At 38.1% G+C, this 12,184-nt stretch overlaps 1 protein-coding gene across 1 annotated transcript; it reads left to right on the top strand.

Moving 5' to 3' along the window:
- The first annotated feature begins 3,368 nt into the window (after positions 1–3,368).
- Positions 3,369–12,184, top strand: LOC107810298 (serine/threonine-protein kinase STY13). Its single transcript, XM_075232493.1, has 6 exons — positions 3,369–4,348; positions 4,803–4,935; positions 5,098–5,293; positions 5,792–5,916; positions 7,186–7,344; positions 11,576–12,184. The coding sequence occupies exons 1-6, from the start codon at positions 4,137–4,139 to the stop codon at positions 11,858–11,860; spliced, it is 1,110 nt and encodes a 369-aa protein (XP_075088594.1). The 5' UTR covers positions 3,369–4,136; the 3' UTR covers positions 11,861–12,184.

Here is a 12,184-nt window from a genome sequence, read left to right as displayed (position 1 = left end):
ACATCAACAAAGGGAATTGAGACTTACCTGATTCAAGGCTCGTTGCGCCTCGAAGAAAAGACCCGATGCATCACTCGGGCCGGCAGCATCCTCGATACCAATAAACAAATCATGAAAGTGGTCCTCTCCCTCATGGGCCCCGTCAACCTCGAGGGTCCCCAAAGATCGGGCTTCCCGAATCGCCCCTTCGGAAAAAGCATGGAGAGTAGGCGAGTCTCCGATTACTATTGCCCCAAGCGAGTCGCTTGGGGCATTCTCCTCAGTTCGAAGTGCTTCAGGGCTAGCCCCTTCAGATATACCCACCGTTTGTTGACTTCGGTGGGAGGCATCCTCGATCTCCAACAACTCGGGGACTTTGCCTGAGTCCTTCTCCGATATCCCCTCAGTTTGAGACGGAGCCTCATCAACCGCCATCGACCCAGCTGCCTTTGGGGCATCGATGGGTTTCAGCACTCGGGCCACCAATATGGAGCCGTCGTTTTATTCTTCTTCTTCTTATTCTTCGTCTTCATCCCTTAGAGGCCGAACAGATTCTTTGATCAAAGGGATGGTATTCATCCTCGGCTTACGAGCCGTCCTTGTCTTAAGTTTTGGATCCTCGGAAGTAGAGGCCCTTTTTCTCTTGTTGTCCTTCGCTGGTTTCGGAACCGAGGCCGAAGTCTCTTCCTCGCCAGACGGGGGCCTCATGACCGCATCTTTGCCCCGGCCTACACACAAGAAAATTGGTTAAGTATAAAAAAGACATCTTGTTCGAATCATCGAAGACATGGGAAAGAGGCTTACCATGAGTTTTAGCCTCCCATCGGCCCTTTGATAAGTCGCGCCACGAGCACTTGGCATATGTGGAGGTCGAAGTTAGGTCCCGTAACCAACTCTTAAGGTTAGGAATAACACCGAGCATCCAAGCAACCGTTACACCACGGAAAAGGATATCGGTGAGAAAGAAACAAAGGAGCAAAACAATATGAGCTAACAATAGAATTATACTTACGCTTCATGTTCCATTCCTCGGGAAATGGCATCTTCTCGACCGGGATTAGGTCGGAAGTCTTCACTCGAAACAACCTGCCCATCCAGCCTCGGTCCTTGTCCTCGTCTATGCTCGAGAATAGTACTTTGTTAGCCTGGCACTGGAGTTTCATTAACCCGCCTCGATAGAGGCGGAGGCTGTACAATCTGATAAGATGGTCGAGGGTGAAAGGCATCCCCTCGACTTTGTTCACGAAGAAGCGGATCAAAATAATGATTCGCCAAAAGGAAGGATGGATTTGGCCTAGGGTTGTTTGGTATTGGCGGCAAAAATCGATGACAACTGGGTCGAGGGGGCCCAACGTGAAAGGGTAAGTATAAACACTTAAAAACCCTTTCACATGAGTAGTAATATCTTCTTCGGGAGCCGGGATTATCACTTCTTTGTTCTCCCAGTTGCAATCTTTTCTTAACTGTTCAAGATGTCTCTCGGTTATCGAGCACATGTACCTCAATACTGGCTCACATCGACCGAGAACCGGCGAAGCTTTGTCGATCTTAAAATCAGAGGTAAGAATACACACCCCGGGAACATACTCCTTGGGTCGTGGCTCCACCGGTGTTTTGTCGCCGGCGGCCCGCGAAGAAGAAGCTTTTTCTTTTTGAGGAACAATTTTTGACATTTTTGCCATTTGGATTTGAAGATTAAAGATAGAGGAAGATGACAAGATTTGGTGTTCTAAAGAGGGATTTTGCAGTAAAAATCACAGATTTACAGATGAAGAACTTAGAAGATGCGAAAAAGAACTTAGAAGATTCGGAGATTGGAGGTGTAAAAGTAAAAAATGGTAAAAAGATGAGCTATTTATAGGGTTGGCAATGACGGTTCAATATCAGCAATGGCCGACCATCGTCTGACACGCATTTAATGCATTGGTAACTGAACCGACGGAACATCTATCACATACGTCATGGTCGGGCTCGATGCAAACATCAGTGTATATCTAGTCATGCCGTTGGAAAATCATGTCGTTTCTCGCCACATCCTTCCCGAGAAATGAGGGGACTATCTGTATACGGTCAAAACTGATTTCGACCTTCGTATGATTGGTCAAGATTGGAACATAATGGACCAAAGAGCATCTTCATAATATCGAGATGAGATTTGAAGCCAGGTTACCGAGCTCGAGTTTCAGGAACCGATCAAATACCGAGCTCGAAGTTATTATCGAGCTCGAGTCTAAATCGAACTATGATGTGAAGCGATGTCATCGAGTTTAAGAGCCATAGATCGACCAATATCGAGCCCGAGTCGATACCGAGCCCTGAGTCAATATCGAGCTCGAGTTAATATCGAGCTCTAAATCTGGAAATCGACCAATACCAAATCCGATCAAGATCGAGCCAAGAGACAAGAGCCGTTACAACCGCACTAAGGGAGAGAATCTCGGCGGGAATTAGAAAAAAATTAATCTATCATGGGATCTCCACTATGTATTTTTATTTATATATAAAGTAGGATCCCTCCACTATAAGAGGGATGCATATTATTTCTGTAGGGGAGAAGACATTAAGGCACTCATACACTCTCAAATTCAGATATTATTGATATTCATAGAGAAATACAATAGAGATTATCCTTTATGAGCTTCACACATAAATCATTCTCCAATCAATTTGGTTTGTATTTAATTCTTTACAGTCAATATTTGACATATTTTTACTTACTTTTCTAATTTGTACCAAGTTATACCACGCACCCTTAGAATTGCGTATAAAATCAACTCTATCCGTTTTTCGGGTAAACAGATATATTGAGATCTTCAAAAAGTTCTCATAGATGTTCTTTTTTTATTAACAAGTTATATAATTAGTTTTTAGGTGTATTTGTTTTGTTTGTTATGGTCATCATCCACAATTTATTACTAAAAAATTAAAATTTAAAATCGTAACAATAAATTTTAAATTGTGACCTCTTGACCCGTCCAAAGTCAACAAAATTGCACATACACCAAGGATTATGGTAAAATAAATTAAAAAAATTCATCCTTAATCAAAGGTCTCCGATTTAAATTTTACGAATAAAAAATATTCTCATAGAAAACATTTCCCTTTTTAATAAGTCTTATGCGGATCCAAATTAAGTGGGACTCAAAATGCAAATATCAAACACCAAAAACGCACATCACAAAAAGCCAATTAGTTAGTCAAGAGAGAAAGAAAGGTCTCTTGTCTTTTTTCCAAAGCATCCTCAACTAACAATGTCCAAATCCTCTAATGTCTTAATGCTAATAATATTCCAAAGTGTTCTCAGTGCTCTCCACGTGTTTAATTCCCATTTGGTGTACTTTAAACGTGCTTTCTTTTTAATATTCACATTTATTCCCCAACTTTTCTCTCTCTCCACTCGGAAAATAGACTCTCCCAGAATATCTTCACAGGAACGCCATTTCAATTGTAGATAAGAGCTTGAAGTACAAAAACAAAGTTAACCCACCACCCCCCGTTTTCAAACCCACCCCTATCCCCCCCAAAAAGGGGACCAAAAGACAAAAAAAGAAGAGTAAAGATCAAAGCTTTATAGGGGGTCTTTAGAGTTGCTTGTTAGGTCCTTATCTATGCATGAAATTTGTATTAATAGTATACATATTTTTTTATATATTTTCTTTTAGCTGCCACTATAAGTTTCTTTTTTAGCTCCTCTTGTTGCTTCCTTTGAAGGTTCTTGCTTTTATTTTTGGGGGTTGTTTTAATCTGCACACTATCCAAAGACTGCTAGTTTCTTGATTTTAGTTTAAAAATCAATTCTTTCTTTTTTTCTTTTTCAAGAAAAGGGTTATCTTTTTATGTGATTCTCGAGTTTCTTTTGCATTTTTAGATCTTTTGGGTGTTTGAAGTTTTGAATGAAAGTGAAATTTTGGAGGCATATTTTGGTTATAAATTCTTGGACTTGTTGGTGGACTTATTAGGAAGTTAAAAGGAAGAAGCTTTGCTTATGAGGGTTCAAGTGTTTTCTAGGATCAAATATTCATATTGTAACATGAGAAGAGAGTATTGACTTTTTGAGTGATGGGGACAGAATGGTTATTTGCAAGTAATTTGTAGGATCAAAGGGTTGAGGTGAGGATGAGGCATTCAGGGATAATCTGATTGAGAATTTTGCAACCATGAGTTGCAGTGAGAAGAGTAGAGAAAGAGAAGAGGAAGAAAATCCTGTTGGTAGTGTACAGAAATACGTTGAAGGCGTATCGCGAAATGGATCATCAGTAGTACCCTCAAATCAATTATCTATTGATGAGAGAGTGTTGGTGGATCCAAAACAACTCTTTATCGGAACCAAAATTGGTGAGGGAGCTCATGGAAAAGTTTATGAAGGAAGGTATGTAACGCCTTTCGTGCAATGTTACCCATCATTTTTTTTAATGTAGTGTTGATCGTCATTGTTGTTCTGCCACTTACTTGAAAATTGTGATGCTGTTACTTGTGGATTTTATTTTAGGTGATTGACCAGTGTTACTGTTCCATTGGTTTACTAGTTAGGTAAATGCTATCTTAGTCAGAAAATGTAACATGAGAGTTTGCTTGCCATTTGAGATTGATATATTCGTTGGGTCTTATATAGTAACTGAGAGTAACTATTTTCTTCCTATGGTTTTTTCTAGTTTGGCTATTTTCATTTTGTCTTGAGAAGCCGTCAAACACAACAATTTCTGTCATTTAAACAACATGAAGATCGAAAATATTTGTGCTTTTTGTTATATTTTGGATTATCTGTTGTCTGGTTTTATTGTACATTTTCCATTTATCGGAAAAAATGCTTCATGTCTCTCCAGGTATGGTGATCAAATTGTTGCGATAAAAGTTCTAAATGGCGGTAAAACCTCGGAAGAAAGAGCTTCACTTGGAAGCCGTTTTGTTCGGGAGGTTGTTATGATGTCAAGAGTAAAACATGAGAATCTTGTAAAAGTAAGTATCGTTTTCTTTCTCTTCCGACTTCACTAGACTCCAAAATAGTACTATTCTGTTTATCTTTTCAAAGTGCTTTTAACTTCCCTTGAGCAGCTTTCTTTTGTTAAGTTTAGCAAGCCATATGGTGTTAGCTAGTAAATTCTGATTTCTTGTTTGCAGTTTATTGGAGCTTGCAAGGATCCTTTAATGGTTATAGTGACAGAGCTGCTGCCTGGAATGTCCCTTCGGAAGTACTTAGTCAGCATTCGTCCAAAAGTGCTTGACCTTCATGTCGCCTTAAATTATGCGCTTGACATTGCTCGGGCCATGGAATGTTTACATGCCAATGGCATTATACATAGAGATCTAAAACCTGGTACCACTTGGCTAGCCGAGCTGTACAAGACTTTTTTTTCTTTTTGTTATTGTAGTTATCCACTGAAATGTTAAACAGGCCAAATATTATGGTTTTGGCCTATATTCTTTTATCCATCAATATTTTACTGCTGGAATAGTTCTTTTTCTGGGTTATCTTTTCATTTTATGTTGGCTCTTCTATGGTCAGTAATCTAAGTACCATTGAAGGAAGAAGTTATTAGTGCAGACATTGTGGTATATATTTCACTTCATTGCTTGCCATCTCAAATCTTTCTTCCTTTTGTAAAAAGAATCTCAATATATAGGGAAGCCAAAATTGGATAGCAAACTCATTCTTAGTTGATGTACGGGTCAGTTTATGCTGCTAACTTGGAGTTTTATTCTTAAGTTGCCATCACTCTCTTATTACCATTCCTATTTCATATTTTAGTCTGCTTTCTTTTTTTAATTGTTTCCTGTCTAACAAAGGGCACATCTGGAAATGTCATTTATGCAGACAATTTGTTGCTCACGGCCAATCAGAAGTCTGTGAAGCTTGCAGATTTTGGGCTAGCTAGGGAAGAGACCCTCACTGAGATGATGACGGCAGAAACTGGGACGTACCGGTGGATGGCACCTGAGGTTTGTATCTAATTTAGCCATTTGTTATTCAAGCACCATCTTTTCAGGAGTGAACCGTGTAATTTCCTCCACTAGACATGCCAATAAACATCACTTCAAATGTAGCCGGTTATTATTATTTTATACCTATTTATGTATCAATATCTTTCTGTATGGAGGATTAAATTATAGGTAATATCAACTTGCATGGTTGAATAGAATGGTTAGGGATTGCAACTATGATTCCACTAATGAAACGTGAGCAGATTTACATATTTGCATTTTCTCATCTCATAGATTAGTAAAGGCTATGATGACGTGAGGAGTAGGATTATGTACCTACTGGCTACTGCATAGGAATATATGCTCAAGTATTGACCCATCAGAATTATTTGCAAGATAGAGATGAAAAGTGTCAAAGAGTGAATAGATGATTTGACAACCAAAGTGATTTCCTATTTATCCGTTTACCCACCTCTAGAAATAGTATTATGTAAAAGGAGTTTCCTTAACTTATATTTAAAAGGAAATCTATGTCCCTTGGCTTTGGTCTAGTGTTAAGAACTAAGATCACAGTGGTTGATGTGTGGGTTAGGCGCATGTCATGGTTCCAGACCTGCCACATACAAAAGCATGATATTAAGTGGGGAAGGGTAGGGGGAAAAGCCCATTATCCGCCAAGTCTCGAACTGTGCACCATTGTCCCTTGGGAATCTTCCGGTTATACAAAAGCATGATATTAAGTGGGGAAGGGTAGGGGGAAAAGCCCATTATCCGCCAAGTCTCGAACTGTGCACCATTGTCCCTTGGGAATCTTCCGGTTATCCCAAAAACTTAAAAGGAAGATCTTCAGGTCTTGATCTGAAGCAAGCCTGGAACTGTTTCCATTTTTAACTTTCAAAGGGATAAACGGAGTACTTTGGTTTGATGATATTCATATCCAATTTATTATCTTTAAGGCTGTTCTATGTTGCTGTCATTGCTTTTCCAGTCGCCTTTATAAACTACTATCCTTCCTGTTTAATTTGGTAGTTTGGTGCCTCAAAAGTCATAATTATTTTGTGATACTGCTATTGGAATTCCGCAATGAACTCCTGGTAGTCTACTATATATTTTATGATATAAAGGTGTGCACTAATGCCTTGATGATCAAAGTTCAAATCTTTTGTCGTTTGTCTCTTATAATTTTTCTTTATAATATATTCTTACTTGGGTCACTTTCAATACCTTTTAAATGGTTTATCCTGAATTTTCAAGTTTCTCAATTATCTGAATTATTTCTTTTGGCAGTTGTACAGCACTGTCACATTGCGTCAGGGGGAGAAGAAGCATTACAATAACAAGGTTGATGTTTATAGTTTTGGTATTGTCTTGTGGGAATTATTGACGAATCGCATGCCATTCGAAGGAATGTCGAATTTGCAAGCTGCTTATGCTGCTGCTTTCAAGGTACGTAGGGTCTTTCTGTCTTCATATTATTTATTGCAGTACAATGAGGTATGCTATTTGTTATTTTTGATTATGACTGTAAAAGAGCCAACCCTTTGGATTAACTTCATTAAGAAATCCCACGCCTCGAGCTTGGCTTGCTCGAGAATTGGAAAGCCTTGATCTACGATTCAGTTTTAGCTTGTGAAAAAAGAATGTAGAAGATGCTGACTCCTTTATAAATTTGTGGCAATTCATTGAATTAAAAATATTTCTTGAACTCTCTTTATTTTATTTTTGGTGTCTGTTACAGTATATGTTTGACCCAAAATTTAGATCTGGGTTTAAACAATTAGATTTAATAAAATAAAGTCAATCTTAGCCAATATTAATATTCAAAAGATATATTAACCGATTTTGTAGCAAGATAGTACGTATATTATCTAAGTAGCAATAAATGATGATAACACTGGCAATATTCAATGACCCAAAAATGAAGGAGATAACATTAAATAACAATAAATAGCAATGAATGGTATTTAAGTAAATAAGAACATGTGAGTCATTCGAAAAGGGTGAGATTCGTGGGTATTCTTTCTGACAATGATGAATGATTGATGAGCCTTTGAATATTCGGATTATCTTGGATCGTGGGGGAAAAGTTAGACAAGAATCTCAAGAAAAATGTATATTTTGTATGTGTGCAATAAAGCAAGATTCTTCAGAGAATGCCAATGTGTTGTCTTACAAATGAGTATTCAATGTCCCCTATAACTATGTCTTTTTCTATTTATGAGGGAACATGTGCCAAAAAACCCTAATAGTACAGATACAGAAAATATCCACTGGAATATTCTCTTTATAGTCTTGTTCTAAAACTAGCCGTTATTACTTTGTTTAAGACGAGTGCTCGTCCTCGACCTTGATCTACATTGACTCCTCGACCCCGACCTTCATCTCTTGTGAGATCACTTCAATCTCGAACATGCCTTTTATCGAAGTCATTCTATGACACGTGGCAGCCCTTGAAGGCTCTCTTAATGCTGATATGGTCTGAACTTAAACTAAGATAATTTTTAGCCCATACACTGTTATTGAACTTCTTATCAGATCTCCACATCCAGATTAACAACTTATGTGGTTGACAATGGCTGCCAATAAAGAGTGTTAAAGATGGTTCGGGAAGAACTACTCATTTTTAAAGGTAAAGATATCAATCTCATTAATGGGTGCCAAGGGGGTAAAACATACAGTAACACAATTGAATGATTATATCCTCCCCAAAACAGTAAGCTTTACAAGTTTAGCTCATCCACTTCCACAAGGTTAACAGATCACAAGAAGAAGGGTGGTTGTCCTTGCTCCAGGGTAGAAAAATTGAGTTATCGGATACTCCCGGGTCTTGGGTTCAACGGCAAAAGTAATACATCGCGGGATGTATGGTAGGTGTACGTCATGAGTATGACTCCTGGCTATTGAACCCAATCTGGTGTTTAAGTGGAGAACAGTACAAGGCGGGTCCATTATCTACAGAGTTTCAAAACTGAACTTGGATTTATCGGTATCAAGATTTTAAAAAAGATTGAGTTATCAGATATTTAGATCTTTCATTGGTACTTTCACTTGAAGCATTCTTCTGTTTCCTCTCCAACAATTTATTCCAATTTAAACATTTTTGAAATTTAGTTCCAAATTTTTCTATTTCTGCCGAGTAACAACCACTCCAGCTAACTGAAAAGTCCTTTGCAATGAGGGGAATCACGGTAATGCCACTAAAGGAGAGGAAAAAATGTCCAACACTCAGCCGACACCTGTGTTTTATATGGAGGGAAATATGATTGACTGTTTTCTTAGCTGGTATTAGAACAATGCATCTACAGATAATGCAGTGTTCCCGTGTTGCTATAGCCTATATATAATGAAAATACCTCACTTTCTCTCTAAAAGGAAAGGAATTATTCAACGTAAAGTTGCTGTCTTTGAATCCTTAGGAGTTCTTCAAACGATCATATTTTGGTTACTTCTGGCTGATATTATGAGAACCAGATAACTAGACCTGCATATGTCAAGAAGCTTAATGTTGTGCCTTGAGATCAGAGTATCACTGAGGTTGTGACAAGAGTCTGGTTCCTTTGATCTCAGCTCCATTTGCCATGAATATTTTTAGCTTGAGTAGAGATAAATGGAAGACTAGAGATCCTCTAGTTCTAGACAACCTTTAGCCTGTCGTAAAAGACTAATTTTTTTAATAATTGGAAGTGGAATGATTACAGAGGATTCATTTCTTTTATCACTGAGAAATTCTCGAAGGATAGTGATGCACGGTTCGAAACTCGGTGGATATTGGGCAATTTCCTTTTAACTTTTTCTACTTAAATACCAGGCTTTTATCTCAACAGGATTCGAACCTGTGACGTGTGCTTAACTCACACATCACAGTTGTGTTCCTACGACTAGACCAAAGCCCTGGAGGCGGTTACAATGATTCATATAACTCTTCTCAACTAATTTAGGATTGAAGCATGGTTGATTGGTTGTTGATTTATTAGTCTTTTTAGTGGGGCTAGGAGATGAAACAGAAGGGTGGTGGCGAGAGTGATTTCGTTGGTCGAGGCCTTTTAAACAATGGAGTTTGGAGAAAGAAAGAAAGAGTGCGATCCAATGAAGGGTGGTGGCTTGGATTAGCAAGAGACAAGATAATAGAGGATCTGAAAATAAGTGTGTGATGTATCAGAGTTATGGTAAGTTGTACTGTGGGGCTTGTGTATATAAAAGGGTCAGACTCTAAGTAGGCGTTTGGACATAAGAATTGTAAAATTCCAAAAACTGGTAAAAAAAAAATTTCAAGTGAAAATGGTATTTGAAATTTAGAGTTGTGTTTGGACATAAATTTCAGTTTGGGTTGTTTTTGAAGTTTTGTGAGTGATTTGAGTGAAAATTTTGAAAAACAGTTTTTTGGAGTTTTTCAAATTTTCGAAAATTTTCAAAATGCATATTCAAGTGAAAATTGGAAATTTTATGAACAAATGCTGATTTCGAAAAAAAAGTGAAATTTTTTTGGAAAAAAAATAAAAAATTATGTCCAAACGGGCTCTAAATTACTTCACATGAAAATACAGATGGAGAGTAACCAAACTAATGGAAATTCAAGAGGCACTCAAGCTGGTCCGCGTAGGCCGTAGGGCTATGTTGCTTGGACTCTCCAACTACTGCCGCTGTGCCTCACCCATGTCGGATCCTCCAAAAATGCACTCAATAGCATTTTTGAAGAGTCCGAGCAACATAGGTGTAGGGCTTCATGGCTTTGATCTTGACAAAGCTATATGTAAGTGAGCCACACTCAATTTTTTCGCAACTTGGCCTGGTTCACTGGCAGCGATACCCTTAAAAGGTTCTCAAGCACTAGGTGGTCTAGAAAAAGGAGGCATGACACAAGCATCAGTTCTGTATGCTGACGTCAAATAACATTTTACTGCCTCAAACAAAAGAGAGTGTTAATAAATATATACTCAATGGTGCTGAGACATAAAATGTTGCTTCGCTAGTTCCTCTTTGCCAGCTACTTGCAAGTACTAGATTATATATATCTATGTGTTACTCCATCCTGATAAACTTCTCCTAATTTTCTTTTGGCATTGCATCGATATGTTGTCCACTTTCCTTATTAAATATCACAAGAAATTTTAGGGGGCTAACGTTTATTCTCATAACAATACACTTTACCCTAGTTTTCTATGATGCAAATATAATTTAAGCCAAACTTTCAACACTTCTCTCATGCCAAGTCAAAGTTGACAAGCAAATTTGGATGGAGAAGTAAATGCATCAGGAATGAGCTCAAATGCCCAAATATCCTTGGTTTATGAATGTAGCAAAAATTTTAATTGAAATGCTATCACATGGTGTACGTAATTTGCCTTGTACCAAGGTCGTGATTGCTTCAGAGGATTCTCTTCTCTTGATTAGCTAGGTTTCATAACTCTTGTTGCAAAAGTCATAGTCAACATTCCTTGGCTTCCATGCATTACATTAAGGTTGTATATGAGGGTAACTGAGGTAAAATTGTGCTCTTAGATGGGATGTGGTAATCCCCTTTCTTTTTTTATAATGGTGGTGCAGTTTCTAATATTTGACTCTGAAGGGTGTAAGCTAAACTATCATTTGCATTTGGCTTTTTCTATGAAGTCATTTACTGGACTTCTTCTGAGTTTGTTTTATGTATTAAATTGGTTTATATGAAATGGAAATGCAGCAAGAGAGACCTAGTCTTCCAGAAGATATTTCTGCTGACATGGCATTTATCATACAATCATGTTGGGTGGAAGACCCTAATATGCGACCAAGCTTCAGCCAGATAATCCGGATGCTTACTGCGTATCTCTTCACACTTCCACCGCCCACACCATCCGTACCACTAACAGATTCTGTGGAGCAGACGGTTGCCAGCAATGGTACCATTGTTGAGTTTTCTGCACGAGCTAGGGGAAAATTTGCTTTCCTTCGCCAACTTTTTGCTGCAAAGAAGGCTAAGAACTAACTCACAGTAAGCTGGCAAAACTTTCAACACTTTACGCGATAGGACATCTTCCCAAGCAGAGGGATGACAAGTGTTGAACAGAAACAATGTTAGTCGATTAACAAAGGAACAAAAACAAGTAGTTAATGTCATTGTAAAGTAAGTTTGTTACCTGTACTTTCTTGTTCATATCCAATCCTCTCATTTATATGGGAATCTCTGTAGTAGTAGGCCGTATAGTAACAGTTTTCTTTTGCATTTATCACTTAACAATGTGTTGCTCTTCAGAATGTTATCCATCTTAAGCTAATTTTTAAAGAATGTCACACTCCTAATTTGAATTAA

Source organism: Nicotiana tabacum, chromosome 2 (genome assembly GCF_000715075.1).
Source record: "Nicotiana tabacum cultivar K326 chromosome 2, ASM71507v2, whole genome shotgun sequence".
Lineage (NCBI taxonomy): Eukaryota > Viridiplantae > Streptophyta > Magnoliopsida > Solanales > Solanaceae > Nicotiana > Nicotiana tabacum.
The sequence above is the reverse complement of the archived record's forward strand: the minus strand, read 5'-3'. Positions and strand labels throughout refer to the sequence as shown.